Here is an 18,111-nt window from a genome sequence, read left to right as displayed (position 1 = left end):
TTCGTTTCATACAAGAACGAATTTAGCTAAATAATTGCCATTCAAGTAACAGTATAAAACACTTCAATATTGGTATATTTTTCTGGCATCATTTATTTTGCTATAGAACCAAGGCTTGTTGATATGAAAGCCCAAAAGGAGGGGAGCGTGTTGAAACCACGTGGAAAGGTGTTGTTTACATAAAAAAGCGTGTCTCTTTTCACACCTTTCCACTCTTGTCTCTCTATCTATCTTTCCCCTTTGAGCTTTTCCAGTGTCACCAAATTCACTTAACAACAACGCACAGTACAAGAATCTCCTCCTTGTTCTGTTCTCATTCCTTTGTTTCTAGAAGACATGGCCATGGTTACTGCTTCTTCTATTGTTGGTCTCCGTCCTATGTTGATTTCACCTCCTTTATTCCACTATTCTCAACTACCACACCTTCACCTTCCAACTACTCATTCTTCTCACTTTTTTGCAACAAGACCTCTGCTTCGCCACCACAAGTGTTTTGTGACAAAAGACGACTTTTCCATAATCCATAATGGAGGAGAAGAAGAAGAATTGGAAGAGAAGAGTGAAACTATCTTACATTCCTTTTCTCCATTGCCACTACTGTTTGCAGCCGCTCTTCTACCCGGAGGTACTTACTTCAATCCCCTCTCATTCTTAATTCAAAATTGTCAACTTTTAATTTGGATATGGAAAAAGTTCAATTCTTTTTTATAAGTTTAAAAATTGTGTTAATGTTTATAGCTGGAGCTGTGAGTTCTACATTTGGGCCATTTGTTCAGCTTGTCAAATCATGGAACCTTCCAGATTGGCTTGTGCATTGGGGTCACCCTGGCAACATGGTACACTAACTTCCCCACTATATATATACACATTGTAAAATAAATCTTGTTATTATAAAATTTTGTTATGAATTAACATATCCACCATTTAATTTCAGGATACATTTGTTTGTCTCCTCTTATGTGTTTCTTGAAAAAAAAAGTTATCCAAACACACCATTTTTCAGTAGTTTTAACTATATTGGTTACTTGCAGGCAGTTGTGCTCTTTGCTATGGGTGGCTATGGTACCTATCTTGGTTTTCGCATTAAATATTCTGATGATGTGGTATGATGTTCTTCCAATTTTACAATTTTTCATTGGATATCACTATCTAAATTTCCATACTATTATGATGTATATGAACCACAATTAGCTTTGTATTTATAGTTTTTATGCTGAATGTTTTCAGGAAGAAAAGGCTAAGGCCAAGGACTTGCATCCAAAGCTTTTAGCTGGTATGTTTTTCTTCTTTGCTCTTGGTGCTACCGGGGGAGTAACATCTCTACTCACATCAGATAAACCCATTTTTGAGAGGTAGTCAACAACCATTATTGTATCTTAATCCTTAAGTTGAAGATTTCTGGTTAAATTCCATGTCTTTATGCATTTTTCATTTGGAAAAAACAACAATCTGATTTTGCACTTGTTAATGTTGTTACCTTTGTTTGCAGTCCTCATGCTGTTACAGGTGCTATAGGCCTTGCTTTGTTGACAGTACAAACCATATTGCCTTCACTCTTTGAGGTGATGCTTATTTCCTCTGAGCTTGAATTGTATTGATTTCCTCTTTTTTTTCCCCGATTTGCGTTGCTTTCCCATTTTTCATTGATATTAGAAACAACTTCCCTTGTTTTTACACTTTTCAGCACTTATACATTTAATTCACTGAGTAATTGCAGGGAAATCCTGGACTAAGGAATATTCATGGTATCTTGGGAAGTGGCATCATGACTCTTTTTCTTATTCATGCTGCCCTTGGACTTCAATTAGGCCTCAGTTATTGATTACAACTTCTTCCAACATGTATTGTTATTTTGAAGTTTTCCTTTTGGTGTACATTCTTTTTGTATTATTATTATTATTTTTTTTGGGGGGGGGGGGGGGGGGGGGATAAGGTTTTCTCAATTACAATTGAGAAGAATGACTATCAGGATTTTATGTGCTCTTCTATTATATGTTTGTGGAAAATAAAACGGCACACATATAACTTTTGCCCCTCATTACTTACTACAGGGGTGTTGTAATATCTGCACTATTTCTTCCAGGTTGTACTTGTTTCAAATGTTGAGCTCTTATTCAGTTATTAGAGAAAAAAGAAAAAGAAATTGAAAACCTTAGCAACTTTTGTTTATTGTTATAAATGATAGATTTAATGTGCAAATATTGACATTATTTCAATAGAAGTTGAAGCTATGTTAGTTTGCAGAATCTGATGACTGTTTCATGAAGCTCAACCAATAACTGAATTAACCTTTTCATATAATGTCAAAGAAGAGGGTAACAATCCATCTGTTCCTCAAAAAGTTAATCTATATCAAACACCATTTTTGATACATTTATGACCTGCCCAAAAGATTTTAGGCCCATGTTGATATCCCTAAGCATCAACTCGGTGGCTTTAGCTTCTGGATGAGACTTGTCACCTGCCACAAACTTGTGAAGACCTTCATTCATTTCTACATAGCTCCAGCCAGGTGGTTTCTTAATTCCAACTTCATCAATTTCTTTTCTCACAATTGCAGCTTCTTCATGCTGCGCTGTGTCGGCTAGCATGTTTGAGAGCATTACATAACGCGCGCCATGATCATGCTCCATCTTAAGAAGCTCTTGTGCTGCAATTTTTGCCAACTCCACATCTCCATGTAACTTGCAAGCACTTAAGAATGCTCTCCAAATCACAGCATTGGCCTTGAAAGGCATGTTCGAAATTAAACCATACGCTTCGTTCAAATGACCAGCTCTTCCAAGAAGATCAACCATACAGCCATAATGCTCCATTTGAGGATCGATACCATAAACACTCAGCATGGATTCAAAGAGGTTCAAGCCATCATCAACTAGACCATTATGGCCAAAAGCACACAAAAGTGCTACAAATGTGACCTCATCTGGTTTTAGTCCCAATAACTTCATTTCTTTGAACAAAGTTAAAGCATATTCACCATGGCCATGATGAGCAAGACCAGAGATAATGGAATTATAGAGCAAAGTAGTTTTCAAACTATCACTTGTTTTGTTGAATATATCGAATGCAGTGTCTATGCTTCCACACTTGGCATACATATCAACAACAGCAGCAATGAATCCCCCGTCTTGAGAATCGGGCCAATTCTTGGCAGCATAACGGCAGTGGATCCTTCTTCCCATGTCAAGTGCACCTAGTCGCGCACACGCAGAAAGAGCAGCAACGACAGCAACCACATCTGGTTTTAATCCCAAATCCTCCAACTGCACAAATAGATCCAATGCCTCTTGGAAATACCCAGCATTGGAGTAGCCATTGATCATTGCTGTCCAAGAAACCAAATCTCGATCATCCATTTGGTTGAACAATCTTCTAGCAACCTCAACCTCGCCACGGCGTGCATAGGCACTCACCACGGATGTCCAAGCCGCAACAACTCTATTACCGCTCCTCACCCCACTCTTCATAACTCTCTCAGCCATATCCAAGCACCCACATCTCGCATACATATCAACCAGTGCATTCATCACTACATCATTGGAACACATTTTCTTGCATGCCAAGCAATGCACCTGCTTCCCTATTTTGAAATCTTCCAACAAATTACAAACAGAAAGCAAAGCAACAATTGTGTACTCATCAACCTCAATTCCGAAAACCCCCATCTCCCTGAAAACCCGAAACACACATCCTGCGCGACCCGCCTGCACAAATCCACTCATCATAGTATTGTATGAAACAATATCTCTCACAGGACTTTCATCAAACACCCTGCACGCATAAGGGGTTTCTTGCAAAACACAATACATATGCAGCAAAGCATTCACAACAAAGATATCCGAAACACACCCATTTTTCATTACATGGCATTGAACCTGGAAACCAAGTTTGGGACTCAACAGATGCGCACACGACTTGATCACAAAAGGGTAAGTGAAACTATCAGGGGAAGCAGGAGCATTGAGCATTGACCTGTAGAAAGTGATGGTGTATTGTGGGGTGTGGCTATAAGAGTGAGCTTTGATCATAGCATTCCATAGAAAGGTGTCCGGGGTGGTAACTTGGGAGAAGACAAGGCGACAATGGTGCAACGAGCTCGGGGAGTTTAAGGAAGCAAAGAAAGAGATGAGTGATGTTTGGACAAGGATGTCGTGGTGGCAGCCATTGAGGATAACGTAGGCATGGATTTGGAGTCCTTGTTGCATGGTTTTGCATGATGATAACAAGGCTTTTATTTTGAGGGATTGGTTTGTTAATAGGTGCCTCTTCATGTTCATACAAATGCCTCTTCAATTCTTACCAGCATTCGCAAACATCTAACTCAACAATGAAAATATGAATATGTTAAAATATGAAGTTTACATAGGCCATTTTGTTTTTATGTTTATTTATTTGAGAGATTCATACGCAGAATTTGAATAAACAACTTATATCAAACAGCTACTGAACAAAAATGCCAGAATTTAACTCTTGGTTTCACATCCCATTAAAACATAGAGATTGGTCACTGAATATTAAGAAGAATCTGTTCTTGTTCAAAATTATGGTTAGGCAGATAAATGCTTAATAGCAACAACTAATCTAAATGAAGCCTGTCTGTGCTGCCAAGAGAATCAATCATGCTATGGTTTTGTCCATCAATCTGTAATGTGTTTCCCTCAGCTTCAATCTGCACAAACAAAACCGTGCGCAACATTCTTACTTGAAATTTACAATAAAATTACCTGTGATCTAATCATAGAGACCTCCATCGTGCCAAAAGTCCACAAGAAAATCCACCATATCCTGCATAAGTAGCATACCCCATTAATGATTAATCCATACGCTTCATATAACTTGTACCCATGTTTTGAAGAGTAAGGGAGAAGATCTGAAAGGACTTACAGCTAATGGAATTGGCAGTGGAAAAGCTTCTGTAGATAAAAGCATATCCTCATAACTAGTTGTCAAGCTGTAAAAAGAATTTCTCCATAACATTAGGGTAAGCATGTAAACAAAAATTGTAAAACCAATCTAATCTTATGAAACTACCTTTCTTCCCAAATAGAGAAGACTTCATATTTGATCTACTACTAGGAGGGCAAAAAAATATAAACTTAATTAAATAAGTTTTTTGGACATATCATAACTAATGCAACCGGAAGTATCGATATACCTCATAATTGAATCTTTCAGTGATCTCTGCAATTTTTTAGACTGATTACCAACCCATTCCTTCCTCATTTGATGCCAAGCTATCTCAGCTGCATGAAAACATAAATATACTTGAGGTAAACAATGATGGCATTTAATAGAGGACACTAAAATGAGTATCAAAATAGTTGTTAATTAGAGATCAATTATAAAAAATCCATTTTCTTACATATAATTTACTAACAAATATATATTTCTTAGTTTGCTGTTTTGAATCAAGGATACAGTTCTCAATATGACATTCAATATAAACTAAACTAACAAACATAAGGTAAAGAGGATATACATTAATCTCATACTCGAAACCTAAAACAAATAGGAAGATCTTGAATTAGGTTTCGAGTATGAGATTAAAACAAATAGGAAGATCTTGAATTAGAACCAGAATTGGAAGCAAGGACAAAAATACCATGGTTTACAAAAACATCTTTCTTCTCTTTGCTTGCATCAGCTGAACTGTTTTCAGTGTGATTCTGATGGGAATTTGAATTGCTACCATTGTTCTCCATCTTCTATGAAGCAGTCAACCATGCCTTTTAAGCCACTAATCTGCAGGCAAATGATAGATAGATATAAATAAAGCACTCATTGAGGCAGAAACCCTTCACCAACCACCAATGCTCAAAATTCAAGACAGCTTTGACTTTATGCAATAGAAAATGCAGGGCAATATGTAACTCAACATGCTTCTCACTCTATGCTTCAAGCTCCTTCGGTTACAATGCATCACACTCAAAATTTTCAGCTTCCCAGCTGAATTCACTTTTCTTTTTTGGATGAATTCTTAAATGAAATTGCACCAAACGCAATTAAATGCATTATAATCCTTATCCTAAACCAACTTGGGTTGGTCGGTGGTCAGCTCACTCGTCCGCTTAAATAAGTGTCGGGCTTCGAATCCCGCCTTATGCATGGTCAGCGACAGACTCTTAAATGGAACTCAGATCCACGACGGATTAGTCCTTAGCCTGCCACGCTGAGAGATACCATGGACAACCAACAAAAACAATCCTTATCCTCAAAATCAAATGGAGTTCCTAGTTCACAACTTCGCTAACACACTGAACAATAACGGAATAAACTAACTAACTAACTAACAACCAACTGAACAGTGAAGTGTGATATTTTTTAGTACAGTTAAGCTCCGAAAAAACGACGCCGTTTTGGTCAGAGAGTAAAACCTTAGTAGTGAAGAGAGCAAAACGAGACTGAAAAAGAAGAATAAAACGGAAACGAAAGGATCGAGAGAGACCTGTTGTTGGTGCAGAGAGCTGCATCTAAGAGGAACAAGACAGTGTTTGGAGTTATTATTATTCTTAGGGAAAAGGAAGGATCCTTCGGAAGATTCCAGAACTTGAGCGAAATATTAATAGGATAACAACATTAACGAACACTTGTTTCCACCACCTTCTCAAAAACTGTGACACCCTCAGCTTACAGCTACAATTTTGTTAGATTTAACTATTTTACAGTTACATATTTGAACTACTATGTTTATGAAAAAAATTAATTATTCTGATATGATAGTTTCATTCTTCTAGTAGATATTTTTTATTAACCTATTTTATAGTGTATCAAAAGACAAAAAAAACTATGTACCCAAAAATTTTAGAACACTGGAACTTATTTGACCATTTTATGGGTAAGTTTGGATGATTTTAGCTCTGCCAAATAATAGCAAACAAATATGTAAGATATGGGCCACTTGGTTACATGCAAACAAATTCTTCAACTACCAACTGACAATAACATCAATGAATGCAAACAAATCAATATGTAAAATGGGGACAAACGAAATGATGCATTAGATATATTTATTAGTATCAAGGCTTTGTTTTTGTCTGGATTATCACTGAAAACTACTCAACACCAAATTTTCTTGTTTATTTTGGAGCGAAAATTGGAATGAAAGCAAAAAAAAAAATTGAATAAAATAAATTTAATGTAATTTCAAATAATCCAAGCTAATGTCATTTCCTTTCATTTATCTCCATTCCATCACTTCTCATCAATAATAAATTCAAACATATTCAATCACTTTCCATCAAATCAAACATAACTACACTAGTTCATACAAATTTGTCATTGTTTTTCATATAAATCTAATTTAGTTTCTTTTATTCAACAATTTGAGGATAAATATTGACCTTAAATTGTAACTGAACAAACCTTGATGCTCCTTGAAACAGCAAAATTTTCAGCAACAAAGTTAACAATATAGATAAATCACAATCCAAAGAAAAGATCTAGCTAAGTGTGTATCTAACAAATATGAATTTTGAGCACTCATTCGTCGGAGTAATCGCCTTCACTGTCTTCCTCGTATATTTGATATTCATCATCAATATCATCTTCTTGCGCCCTGTTGTTATCAACCTCATTAAATGGAAAGCTACCGAAAAGATCCTGTAAATGAGTCCTTGAAATATTTTCCATGTTGAGATCTGAAGATTGTAAAGGAATTCAAAGACCCTCCAGATCTTTGAATGATACTGAAGAATAATCCCTATGTGGTTTTATCAGATTTTTGCACTATACTAAAGGAAAATATTATTTACAAGAGGCATTTTCTAGTCTAGAATAACATTTTCATGAAACTTGAAAGCAATAATAAGGATTCAATCCTTAAACTTAACAGTAAAATATAGTGTTCCAATAGAAAAGGATACAAGAATGAGGCGGCACAAGCATTTCACTATCTCCATCCTACACCAAATAAGAGAGGTAAATAAATATAGCATTGCAAATATAATCTTTCACGGCAGGGGAAAGAAAACAGAGACAAGAGTTACCATATCAAGTTCTTCATCAGCATCCAATTCCTCTTCGCTATTATTACCCCCAGCTGCCTCCTCTTCATCCTCTTCAACATTCTCAGGTTCATCATTTTCTTCCGTTTCTACATGATCCAGATTAAAAAGAAAATTAAGAATCGGTCAATTGAAAACATACTAAATTTGTTTTTCTGTATAGTGGCAATAATTTGTCAACTCCATTACTGTACTAAATCAATATCAGCAAAAAGAATAACGAAAAAGAGGTGAATAACCTAAATTAGCTTTGTGCGCTTCCTCTCCTTTTAGCTTCAAGGCATTCCTACTGCATTCCCTCTTCAATTTTTCAAACCTTAGAGTGGCAGCTCTGAGTAAATTCTCGGTGCCAGGCTTAGGGAATACTGGTAGGAACCGCACCGTAAGACGTTGTCTAATACAATTTAGCATGTGCTGTGACAACCACCCCGTTGCAAACTACAAAATACTAAGATGGTTAATGGAATATCTTTCAACAAATCTTCATGCATGGAAGATAAAATTAAGGTAATTTTGTATACTTGATTTGTGTGGCATAAATTACAGCAATTCAATATGCACAAAATTTCAGAATAGAAGAAAATTTTATGGAATAAAACAGCTACCTATTTGCTCATTCAAGCAAAGAGGAAGGAGGAAGAAAAAAAGGACAAAGTCCATATCATCCATAGTAAACATAGAACTCTACCTCATGCTAGGGGAATGAACACGCCAAGAGCAGAGTAGAGTACTTTGCTAACTAACATATATGAGTTGAGATATTCAATAAAGGTTCACAAAACTTACAGTGCATGATGCCTGTGATGGAGGCTTATTTATTTCTGATTGAATATAATCATCAGCAAGCTCGAATAACTGTAAAGATGTCTGCAGCTTGTAAGGGAATGCTCGAAAGGTGCATATATCTTCCCATCTAGGTTTTAGCCTAAATAAAACAAATGCCTTAAGAAATGAGAAAACAGCACAAAGAACAATATACTAATCATAAATAGTGACAACCACCAAAATCAAATATGTTATTATATTAAGGTACATGAAAAAATCCAGTTTTAGGATGCATATAAATTTAATTGAAATTGTAAAGAATTTTGTACGATATCTTCTTCATTCGTACCTGCATTCTGTTGCATATGTTTATCTACATTGTTATTTTCAGTTTCCTCGTTCACATTCATACACATGAATGGAGTGCTTCCAAGTTTCCATTAACAACGTTGCTTTGTAAAGCAAGAGATAAAATGAAGGAACATACCTATTGGCTGGTTGAGCAAGAAAGTGACTTCGTAATGGGATTGGAATTCGATATTCAATCCTTTGATAACTGCCGATTCAAAAACACAAACATAGTCAACAAAGATCAGATCATATATATATATACATAACAAAAACCTATGAGGACTAATTGACATGATGAAGATTTTGCATTCTCAAAACCCTGGAGAAAAGTATAAACTATTAATATTTATATAAAAAACAATCCCGTCCCAGATAAGATTCTAATGCTGAAAAGAACTCCTAAATAATAGCTACAGACAAATATACTAAGAAATTTACAAATAAGGAGAAAGTCATACATGCGAGAATCAGGATCTTTGCGTGGATCATATCCTTTCTTGATCCAGAACCTTAGAAATGGTCCATTGGAAAAGTAGTAGGAAATTCTAGACAAAAGCCTACAAGAACAGAGAATAAAAGGTTACTGCACAAGTATCTAGCATTTCAATTGCTGCAAATTAAAAAGCCAATGACTAGATTTTGGGCAAGTCACCTTCTAAGCATGCTATGTGTAAATCTTAAGCCAATATCAAGCAAGCGTTCACTAAGGGCATTTTTCGACCATATAGGCCGTTCATCAAACAATCTAGATACAGCCATTTGTGATTCCCGCTGATCCGAACCTTGTGGTACATATTCCTCCCAATTAACTATCTTAGGAATCTGTAAGCAAGCTAAGTAAAACCAGAAACACTAAAGTAAATTTTTATTGCAATATGTCTCTAGAATATTTTCTTGTTCTCTTGTTTATAAATCATTAAGAGTCAGAACTCAGAAGTATTAACAGTTTAACCAAAATTTCCTCCAAAACCAACAGAAAAGGATATCTTTAATGTCGAAATCAAGTGCAAGAACTTGCTCCATGTCCGTCTGCACACATGGCATTGAGTAACTTTTGCTGCTATGGATCTGTATTATCATGTAGCATTGTAGAAATACATATCAACAGTCGCTCTTATATTCTAGTATACCAAAAGGATTGAAATCTATGCCTAGATCCTTACTACAAAATCAACTCAGATTAAATTTACCTCAACGTGATTTGGCACAACTTCCTCTTGTCCTAGTTTTGAACTCAATATGGCAGGTGGTTTCAAGCTGAAAGCAAAATAGAGTTAAAGCAAAATGAAAATACTAGTCCAACTGTGCAAAGATAACTAGTGAATCATCAATGCTGATCCCTGAGTTTTTCATTCTCTTAGGCACAAGTTATGATTTAAAACTAGAATATCAGAGAAACTTACACTAGATCTTTTGGCATATCTTTTGGAGAAAAAAGAGGAGGAGCTATGATCATAACATCCTCATGATCCACATCCATGAGACCTCCCTTATCTATTATAGAATAGAGACACAAACCATTTGACATGGTAAAAGAGACATTTAAAAACATTAGGTTGAAGTGACAGAATATTAAAACTAGATATTCACCAAAAGCTGGCTCTTCTACTTCTGCCCAGTTTCTCTTTTTCCTCCTGGCAACATCCGCATGAACAGGAACTACATGTTGATAGTCTGCCATTCCTTCATAATTTTGAAATGCAACAATAGAAGCCAAGTAATTTGCTTCACAGGTTGTTTAAGGCTAATAAATCCACTAAGTTCTTGGCATGGAAAGTAAAACATCCAAACAAAAGCAACTATAAATTTCTAACCATTAAAACAATATGCTTTAGGAAAATGAGAAACAATATCAGCACAAAGATTGCCCTCTTCATTTGCAGATATACAGTCCTCAGCTTTATTATTGGTAGCCATTTGGTCGCTTTCTGGTTGGTTTTCTTGAATCCCATTTTCCGTTCTATATCTGGACATGCTGTTATCATCTTTGGCATCATGAGTATCATGTGGTTTTCTCTTAGATATTTTGAGAAGAAAATTGTTGGAGGGCTGAAGTTCCCCAAATGTAGGATGCGAATATGGGTCTTCAGGGCGAAAATGGAGCTCCAGTTTGTTTGATTCTGAACTGCGAGCCTAAAAAAATTCACTTCAGGCCATAACAGAAGTAAAAGTTCACATAAACCAAAACTCATTGACAAATTAGTCCTTTGAATACGAAGAGCAACATAATCGGCATGAACATAATGAACTTATCTTGGTACCTTAAGGATGCCTTGAATTCCACCAAGAGTATCTAAAGCTCGAGAAACTGATGATGGATAACCAGGATAGTGCACCAAAAATCCTCGAGTGTCGGGAAGAACCCCAGAGATTGTGCCATCCTTGATCACTCCCATTAACTTCTATACTCGTAGCATGAGAAATACACGAGCTATTAAGTTTCTAAATACATCTAATGCCTGATTTTTTATAACACTATTGTTGAACAATATCGCAAAGACGGTAACAACTAATAAGGCCAATGAACTATAGCTCAAGCGGAAAATTTACTACAATGACATGAAATAGATAGCTTCCAAAAACTAAGAAACTTGTATAACGAAATATTTCAAGATGAAAAATCAACAAAAATTCCAATCTCCAATTTTATTTATTTATTTTTCTTTTTATAAAAACCAGAAATCAGTGTATAATGGAACATTTTGCTCTTGACGATCCTATTCCTTAAACTTGCAATTATCCTACTTTCTTTGAATCCATTTGAAGGTAAAGTTGCAGCATTTAACATAAATAGAGAAAAAAATGTTGTACCTAATCATCTCATTCTAAAAGCAGGGGAAAATAAAAGGCATGTAATTCAACGGATTCAGCTCAGTTAGTTAGTTAGTTAGTTAGTTGCAGAGCATGGACTCCGTTATTAAGCAACAATACAGTACACACAACCGTATGGTGCATGATGCATATCTATCTGAAAGCTTTTCTATGAATACGTACATATGTATGTATGTATATACGTATGTAAGCGTATAAGAGAAAACAGAAGAAGCTAACAAGTTTGATGTACCTGTGAATTGGGGTTACGTTATGGTGGTGCACGGCGGAGCTGAGAGAGGTGGCGATGGAGGCTCGGGTGAATGGCGACTTTGTTGTGGTAGTGGCAATTATGGTAATTTGGATAAAGATTTTCAGTTATGGGCTGAAAGCCCAATTTTATTTGGCCCAATTTAATTGGGCCGTAGTTTAGTAAGCTAATACACACAAACTAAGGTTATAATATTATTAAATTATCATTTTATTAAACCAGCTCACTCGTCCGCTTATGCAAGTGTTGGGGATTCGAATCCCACCTTGTGCATGTAGCAATCGATTGGTCAGCGACAGACCCTTAAATAGAGCTCCGATCCGCGACGGATTAGATCTTGACCTTTCAGACTGGGGGATACCGTGGGCAACCAAAAAAAATTATCATTTTATTATGACAAAAAAATATCATCTTATATTGTATAACCTAATTTTTATTTTTATTATTATTATAGGATATATTTCTCAAGATAATATAAAATTTAATAGAATAAAAATTTATCACTAAAAAAATTATCTTTATTATAATAATATTATGTTTTAACAATGCTATAACTGATTTTTATTTTTTAAAAGTGTAAGGCTTATTAAATTTTAAAACTTTAATAATTGGTATAAAAAATGATAATATAACTAATAAAAAAATTGTTATGCATTTATAATTTGTGATATAAATATTTATATATATGTTATACATTAAAGTTAGAGTCCAAGTATATATGAAAAAAAAATGAAAATCATCATTATCAAATTTGTTGATGGATGATTGTAGTTTTGACTAAATTAGTTATTATTAGTTTACTATTAAATAAAACAAAAACGCACATGCTATAGATCAGAATCAAAATACTTTAAAGAAAAGTCACCAAAAAACAAAATATACTTGAAAGAAAATTATCAGTACACCAAACTGTTAAAAAGCAAATCATGAATGGTAGCTAGCTAGATATTGTTTTTGACACATTTTTTCTTTAAAATTAACTAAATAATCTCCTTACACTTTGCCATTTTTTAACAGACTAAAGACACATATCTACTCGAAAAATAAATCCCATATTCCTTGAAAAAGTTCATTAAATGTTGAATTCATTAATCTATGATACTTCCACTTTCTTGAAAATGATATTCGAGATAATCATTAATCACCCCACCACCATTGATAACAACATTGTTGATTTTAAGATTTTATCCAAAAATATAGAAAAAGGAAAAGTATAGGTAGACAATGAAAATACTAAACAATGTGAACAATTGATATATCAAATGTTCAATTTACTAGATGTGCAGATGGTTATCCTAATATTAAGATTTAGGTGGATAATTTGGAGTGTAGTGTATTTTTACTTTATTAGACTAATTTTAGAGTTTATTGTTCATATTATTCACAAAAATTATTGTCTACCTAGTAAAATCTGATAGAAAATTAATCCATAAAATTCTTTTTTACCCCAATACTAGAACCTCTTCGTCAAGGAAAAATTAAAAAAAAATTCCCTTTCACGGCAAGACTTAATTATTGCAACAAAGAAACGTGGAAATAGGAAATGCAGCATGATAATTAAGTTGTGAACATAATCTAAATTCTTAAAAAGTACCAAACTGTATGAGAATGAAGAAATAGAAACTATACATATATATTATTCATGTTATATAAACAATGAAGACTAAGATCAACCCAATGAAAATGAAAATTAGCTAAAATTTTTATTATATATTCACAAAATAAGTTGTGATTTTGAATTCTAAACTTTTTTTTTATAGGAAAAATATAGGTAGACAATAAAAATATTAAACAATATGAACAATGGATATATCGATTGTTCAATTCACTAGGTGCATGGATAGTTATTCTAATATTTAGATTTAGATGAATATTTTAGAGTATAGTGTGTTTTACTTAAATTGAGCCAATTTTAGATCCCGTTATTTATATTGTTCAAGAAAATCATTAGTTACCTAGTATAATTTTTTTTTAATTAGAAAGATGTCACACTATTCAACATTCTAAATCACAGACCCCATTTTTTTTAAAACCTTTTTTTTACTAAAAAAAATACAAGATTTAAAACACAACATGCATTATTATTGGATAGCAACAAATCTGGCATGCGCATGTATATATATGGTATAAAAAACTTTTATATATTTTATAAAATTTTATTTTAATGTATTATTAGCATAGATCATCACTTTTATACATACATTCAATTATGCATATTTTTTACATTAACCATATGAACAGTCATCTAAAAAAATAGATGTGATTGAGTACATATATTTAAAATTAAACTCTATTTTATATTTTTATAAACAAATTAAAATATATTATTTGTATCATTGTTATGTTCATATATTTCTATTAAAAATAATTAAAATGTAAAAAAACAAAATATTTATCTTCTATACTATATAAAAAAATAGACATAAAAAATTAATGTAACCATTATTTTTCTGCACAAGTTCTGAGACGCAACCAATTCAAAGGGACCTATATATGATGCAAAATCTTTGTGATTTGTCGGCTAAGGTAAGATGTCCCTACTTCCATTTCAATCAAGCTATCAACAACTCATTCTTCATTTTTTCTCACTCTCTTACATGAGTGTGTGACCGACAAAATAGTATGCATTATTTTCCTCCACTCGTGTGTATGTATGTGAATTTAGTTTACACACTTAAAAAAAAAGGGTCAACAAAAGAAGCTCTTGAAAGTCCCTGTTAATAACTACTATATAATCATATAGTTTTTCTCTCTTGTCACATTCAATGTTTTAATATTGCATAATTTGAGGTTGTGTTAGTACTTAGTAATATATATGTTGGTGACTATATGCTTGCTTTTTTGGGGGGTGTTATTATTTCTTTGAAAAATGTACGTGTAACGGTGCTTCTAAAAATATATATATATATATATATATATATATAAGCTTGCTAATATGGCTTCTTCTAGATCTATGTCTTTTGATTTCATGGTTTGTTGTTTGGGGAACCATGCCTTAAGTTCATGTACTTGTGGCATCTAAGACTTAAAATTAAAACCTCAATATTTATGTTAGATTTGTAGGACATTATTCGTCGGTGGTCCACAATCTCAACTTTCCAAGTAAAGTTGCAAGTTCTAATTAACCTTTCTATATGTATACAAAAAAATAATCTTTCACAAAATTAAACTTAGTTGGGTTGAGGTTATTATTAGTAGGGGTGCCAACGAAGCGGGTAGGGGCGAGTTTTTGCGCTACCGACCCCGCCCTATCTTACAATAATCCGCATAAAATCCACTCCGTTTCTACCCGCGGGTAGTAAATGGTTGAACCCTAACCCGTCTGCGCAGGTACCCGCCCCGCCCCTATAATTATTAAAATCTAATAAATAAAATAAAATTTCAAATTTTATATAACCATCATCAGATACATAACATAAATTAAAGTAAAATTTTAAATATGATACAATATTATTAATCATTTTACTAATTATTTTACATATATTACACATATTATAAATTAAAATTATATATTATACATATACCGAGGCGGGTAGTACATATAAACCTGACCCTGTCCCATCCCGCCCAAAAACTCGCCCCGCTAAAAACCCGTCCCAATGTGGGGTGAATAATTACCCGCCCCGAGCTGGTAGGGGCGGAATGGGTACCCGTGGGTTCGAGTGGTGTTGCCATCCATAATTATTAGATTTAAATACGATTTTGGTTCTTAGACTATAGATCGAAAATTTGTTTTGTCTCTAATTTTTTTTTTTGCATTACTGCATGATTTATGAGTTATTTTCTGTTATATGTGTTTCGAACAATAAATATAATTAATGATTGACAAGTGGATAAAGTATATTTTTTTATGTTTAATAATTATCTTCCTAATAAAGTATTGATTGCACTAATTTTATCTTAGATTTTTAATATTTTTATTGTCTATAAAATAATAAAAAAATTATTTTTTGATGAAAAATCAAGAGAGACATCTATTAAGCGAAAGACTCAAATTAAATCAAAACATGTTATCAAAATCCTAAAATTTAGATCTAAGTCATGATGATGCATATGGTAATAAGCCAAATCTATTAGAAGAAATAAACCATTTTGATTTGAAAAGATGTTTAACTTATTTTGACCGAACATTGTAACCATGTAATTAACTACATCCTAAGAGAGAGAACTTTAGCACTGGCATAGTACACTAAATATGATTATTGAACGGAAAAGTAAAGCTAAACCATTTTTAATTAGTTAATTTTAAATAATTGCAATTAATAATTAATAATTTTATATTTTTTAAAAATAAAATTTAAATAATTATTAATTAATTAATATAAAATACAATTAAAAAATATTTATTGATTTCCTGTTGATTAAATCTCTCTTGGTTATCTAAGGAGATTATTTTATTAAGAAAAATATAGGTAGACAATAAAAATATTAAATAATGTGAACAATGAATATATCGAATGTTCATTTTACTAAGTGTACGGATGATTATTCTAATATTAAAATTTAGATAAATAATTTAAAAATATAATATGTTTTAATTTAATTAGTAATTGTTCATGTTATTAAAAAAAGTTATTAATTACCTAGCATTACCCATTTTAATGTTTTATTATTAATAGAATAGCCGAAAGTAAGAGAAAATGGTATCGCATTAATAGTACAAGACCTATCAGTACTTATTATGTTACAAACTTTGTCTCCACACAATATCTGGAATTTTCCCTTTATATTGATGGAGTTATTTTTTTATTTTATTTTTATTTTTTATCAGAGTGAGAGATTAAAAATTTTGTGACAACAGAGCGTGATTCAAGAACCCTATTAAGATTATGAATCATGCATACAAGGATTTATTCAACGCGGCAATGGATCATAGGGGTAGACCCTCAAATAAAAAATTGGGACCATTATTGGTTTAAGTTCTTGGCCCACTTACTCCATTCATTCGGGATTTTCACATTACTTGAGATTTATGTGAAACTCACTAGTTACCACGAATAAATTTTCATAATATTTCCTCACATTTGCGTTTTTATTAATTTGGTGCTTCATATTTCAATTATACTATAAAGTTAAACTCTATCCATTATAATTAGGACTGACAATGGGTAGAGTAGGGTAGAATACTCTAATTCTATTTGTGGGTTAAAATTTTTATTAAAACTCTATTCTATTCTATTTACGGGTTGAGAATCTCTCAACTCTAATCCTACTCGCATCTTAAAATTTTAAATCCTATCCTATTTTATTCTACTCGCAGAAATATTAATTTTTTTCAAAGCAAATATAAAATTCAATCATTCCAAATTTTATACATATTAATAAAATAAAAAATAAAGAACTAATGTTCTAAATTACTAAATTAATTAACTAGTTTAGTGGTTGCTCACTTATAACAAGTTATTATATGAGGGAGGTTGTCGTTTCAACTCTTATCTCCTTCACTATATACTTAATTTAAAATATATGTTATATATAAGATGCAAATAGAGTAGGATAGGATACACTCTAAATCCGTATATGTTATATATGGGATGCGAATAGAGTATGGTATGATACACCCTAAATCTATATCCTACCCTACCTGTAAACATATCCGGATTGAATTTTACCCTACCCGAACAGATTAGACCGAGTTGATAACTTGATATCATGCACACCAAAACTAAAATAATATCATTTTAACCTTCATTGGATGTGAAAACGAAAACGTCATTATTTCACACTAATTAGTGTAGCAAAAATATAACTAAATCATTATTCTATTTACTAAGTTAGATCGAAAAGGGGTTAAAAAATGACTATAACATCCAAAATCCAATCTCGATTATCACTATAATATAATTAGAATCTAAAAAATAAAATTAGTAAAACGGTACCACTATGCAGAATTATTCCGTTACTACT

At 32.9% G+C, this 18,111-nt stretch overlaps 3 protein-coding genes across 5 annotated transcripts; 1 reads left to right on the top strand and 2 right to left on the bottom strand.

Moving 5' to 3' along the window:
* Nucleotides 1-115: 115 nt before the first annotated feature.
* LOC107626469 (translation initiation factor) lies at nucleotides 116-2,155 on the top strand. The gene is made up of 6 exons (XM_088504355.1): nucleotides 116-625; nucleotides 739-836; nucleotides 1,032-1,103; nucleotides 1,228-1,352; nucleotides 1,490-1,562; nucleotides 1,718-2,155. Exons 1-6 carry the CDS (start codon nucleotides 337-339, stop codon nucleotides 1,820-1,822), a joined length of 762 nt encoding a protein of 253 aa, XP_088360481.1. The 5' UTR covers nucleotides 116-336; the 3' UTR covers nucleotides 1,823-2,155.
* Nucleotides 2,156-2,276: 121 nt separating this feature from the next.
* LOC107626467 (pentatricopeptide repeat-containing protein At2g22410, mitochondrial) lies at nucleotides 2,277-6,627 on the bottom strand. 2 transcript variants are annotated; one of them, XM_016329355.3, is made up of 6 exons: nucleotides 6,449-6,627; nucleotides 5,606-5,745; nucleotides 5,159-5,246; nucleotides 4,888-4,954; nucleotides 4,728-4,788; nucleotides 2,277-4,319 (listed from the first exon to the last, which is right to left on the bottom strand). In XM_016329355.3, the coding sequence occupies exon 6, from the start codon at nucleotides 4,278-4,280 to the stop codon at nucleotides 2,343-2,345; it is 1,938 nt and encodes a 645-aa protein (XP_016184841.1). In that variant the 5' UTR covers nucleotides 4,281-4,319; nucleotides 4,728-4,788; nucleotides 4,888-4,954; nucleotides 5,159-5,246; nucleotides 5,606-5,745; nucleotides 6,449-6,627; the 3' UTR covers nucleotides 2,277-2,342. The 2 variants fall into 2 exon arrangements, with proteins under 2 accessions (XP_016184841.1, XP_088360480.1); XM_088504354.1 differs by lacking the exons at nucleotides 4,728-4,788; nucleotides 4,888-4,954; nucleotides 5,159-5,246; nucleotides 5,606-5,745; nucleotides 6,449-6,627 and having other exon boundaries at nucleotides 2,277-4,421.
* A 584-nt stretch (nucleotides 6,628-7,211) lies between these two features.
* On the bottom strand, nucleotides 7,212-12,317 carry LOC107626471 (uncharacterized). 2 transcript variants are annotated; one of them, XM_021116749.2, is made up of 15 exons: nucleotides 12,187-12,317; nucleotides 11,384-11,524; nucleotides 10,937-11,255; nucleotides 10,713-10,805; nucleotides 10,526-10,616; nucleotides 10,313-10,379; nucleotides 10,109-10,190; nucleotides 9,775-9,946; nucleotides 9,581-9,679; nucleotides 9,259-9,327; nucleotides 8,793-8,931; nucleotides 8,246-8,444; nucleotides 7,989-8,095; nucleotides 7,866-7,902; nucleotides 7,212-7,640 (listed from the first exon to the last, which is right to left on the bottom strand). In XM_021116749.2, the coding sequence occupies exons 2-15, from the start codon at nucleotides 11,516-11,518 to the stop codon at nucleotides 7,483-7,485; spliced, it is 1,767 nt and encodes a 588-aa protein (XP_020972408.1). In that variant the 5' UTR covers nucleotides 11,519-11,524; nucleotides 12,187-12,317; the 3' UTR covers nucleotides 7,212-7,482. The 2 variants fall into 2 exon arrangements, with proteins under 2 accessions (XP_020972408.1, XP_088360479.1); XM_088504353.1 differs by having other exon boundaries at nucleotides 10,937-11,247; nucleotides 12,187-12,227.
* Nucleotides 12,318-18,111: the final 5,794 nt, after the last annotated feature.

This window comes from Arachis ipaensis, chromosome B2, assembly GCF_059453495.1.
Source record: "Arachis ipaensis isolate K30076 ecotype BB chromosome B2, ASM5945349v1, whole genome shotgun sequence".
NCBI classification, from domain to species: Eukaryota; Viridiplantae; Streptophyta; class Magnoliopsida; order Fabales; family Fabaceae; genus Arachis; species Arachis ipaensis.
Note: the sequence above shows the minus strand (reverse complement) of the source record. Positions and strands in the feature narration are given on the sequence as shown.

Excerpts from the sequence above, each read along its gene's own strand:
- LOC107626469 (XM_088504355.1), top strand. The coding sequence starts at position 337 with ATGGCCATGGTTACTGCTTCTTCTATTGTTGGTCTCCGTCCTATGTTG. Across the intron at positions 626-738 it reads AGCCGCTCTTCTACCCGGAG|CTGGAGCTGTGAGTTCTACA; the intron begins GTACTTACTTCA and ends TAATGTTTATAG. Across the intron at positions 1,353-1,489 it reads GATAAACCCATTTTTGAGAG|TCCTCATGCTGTTACAGGTG; the intron begins GTAGTCAACAAC and ends CTTTGTTTGCAG.
- LOC107626471 (XM_021116749.2), bottom strand. The coding sequence starts at position 11,518 with ATGGGAGTGATCAAGGATGGCACAATCTCTGGGGTTCTTCCCGACACT. Across the intron at positions 8,932-9,258 it reads CTTGCTCAACCAGCCAATAG|GCTAAAACCTAGATGGGAAG; the intron begins GTATGTTCCTTC and ends TGTTTTATTTAG. Across the intron at positions 8,096-8,245 it reads AGCGCACAAAGCTAATTTAG|AAACGGAAGAAAATGATGAA; the intron begins GTTATTCACCTC and ends TGGATCATGTAG.
- LOC107626467 (XM_016329355.3), bottom strand. The coding sequence starts at position 4,280 with ATGAACATGAAGAGGCACCTATTAACAAACCAATCCCTCAAAATAAAA.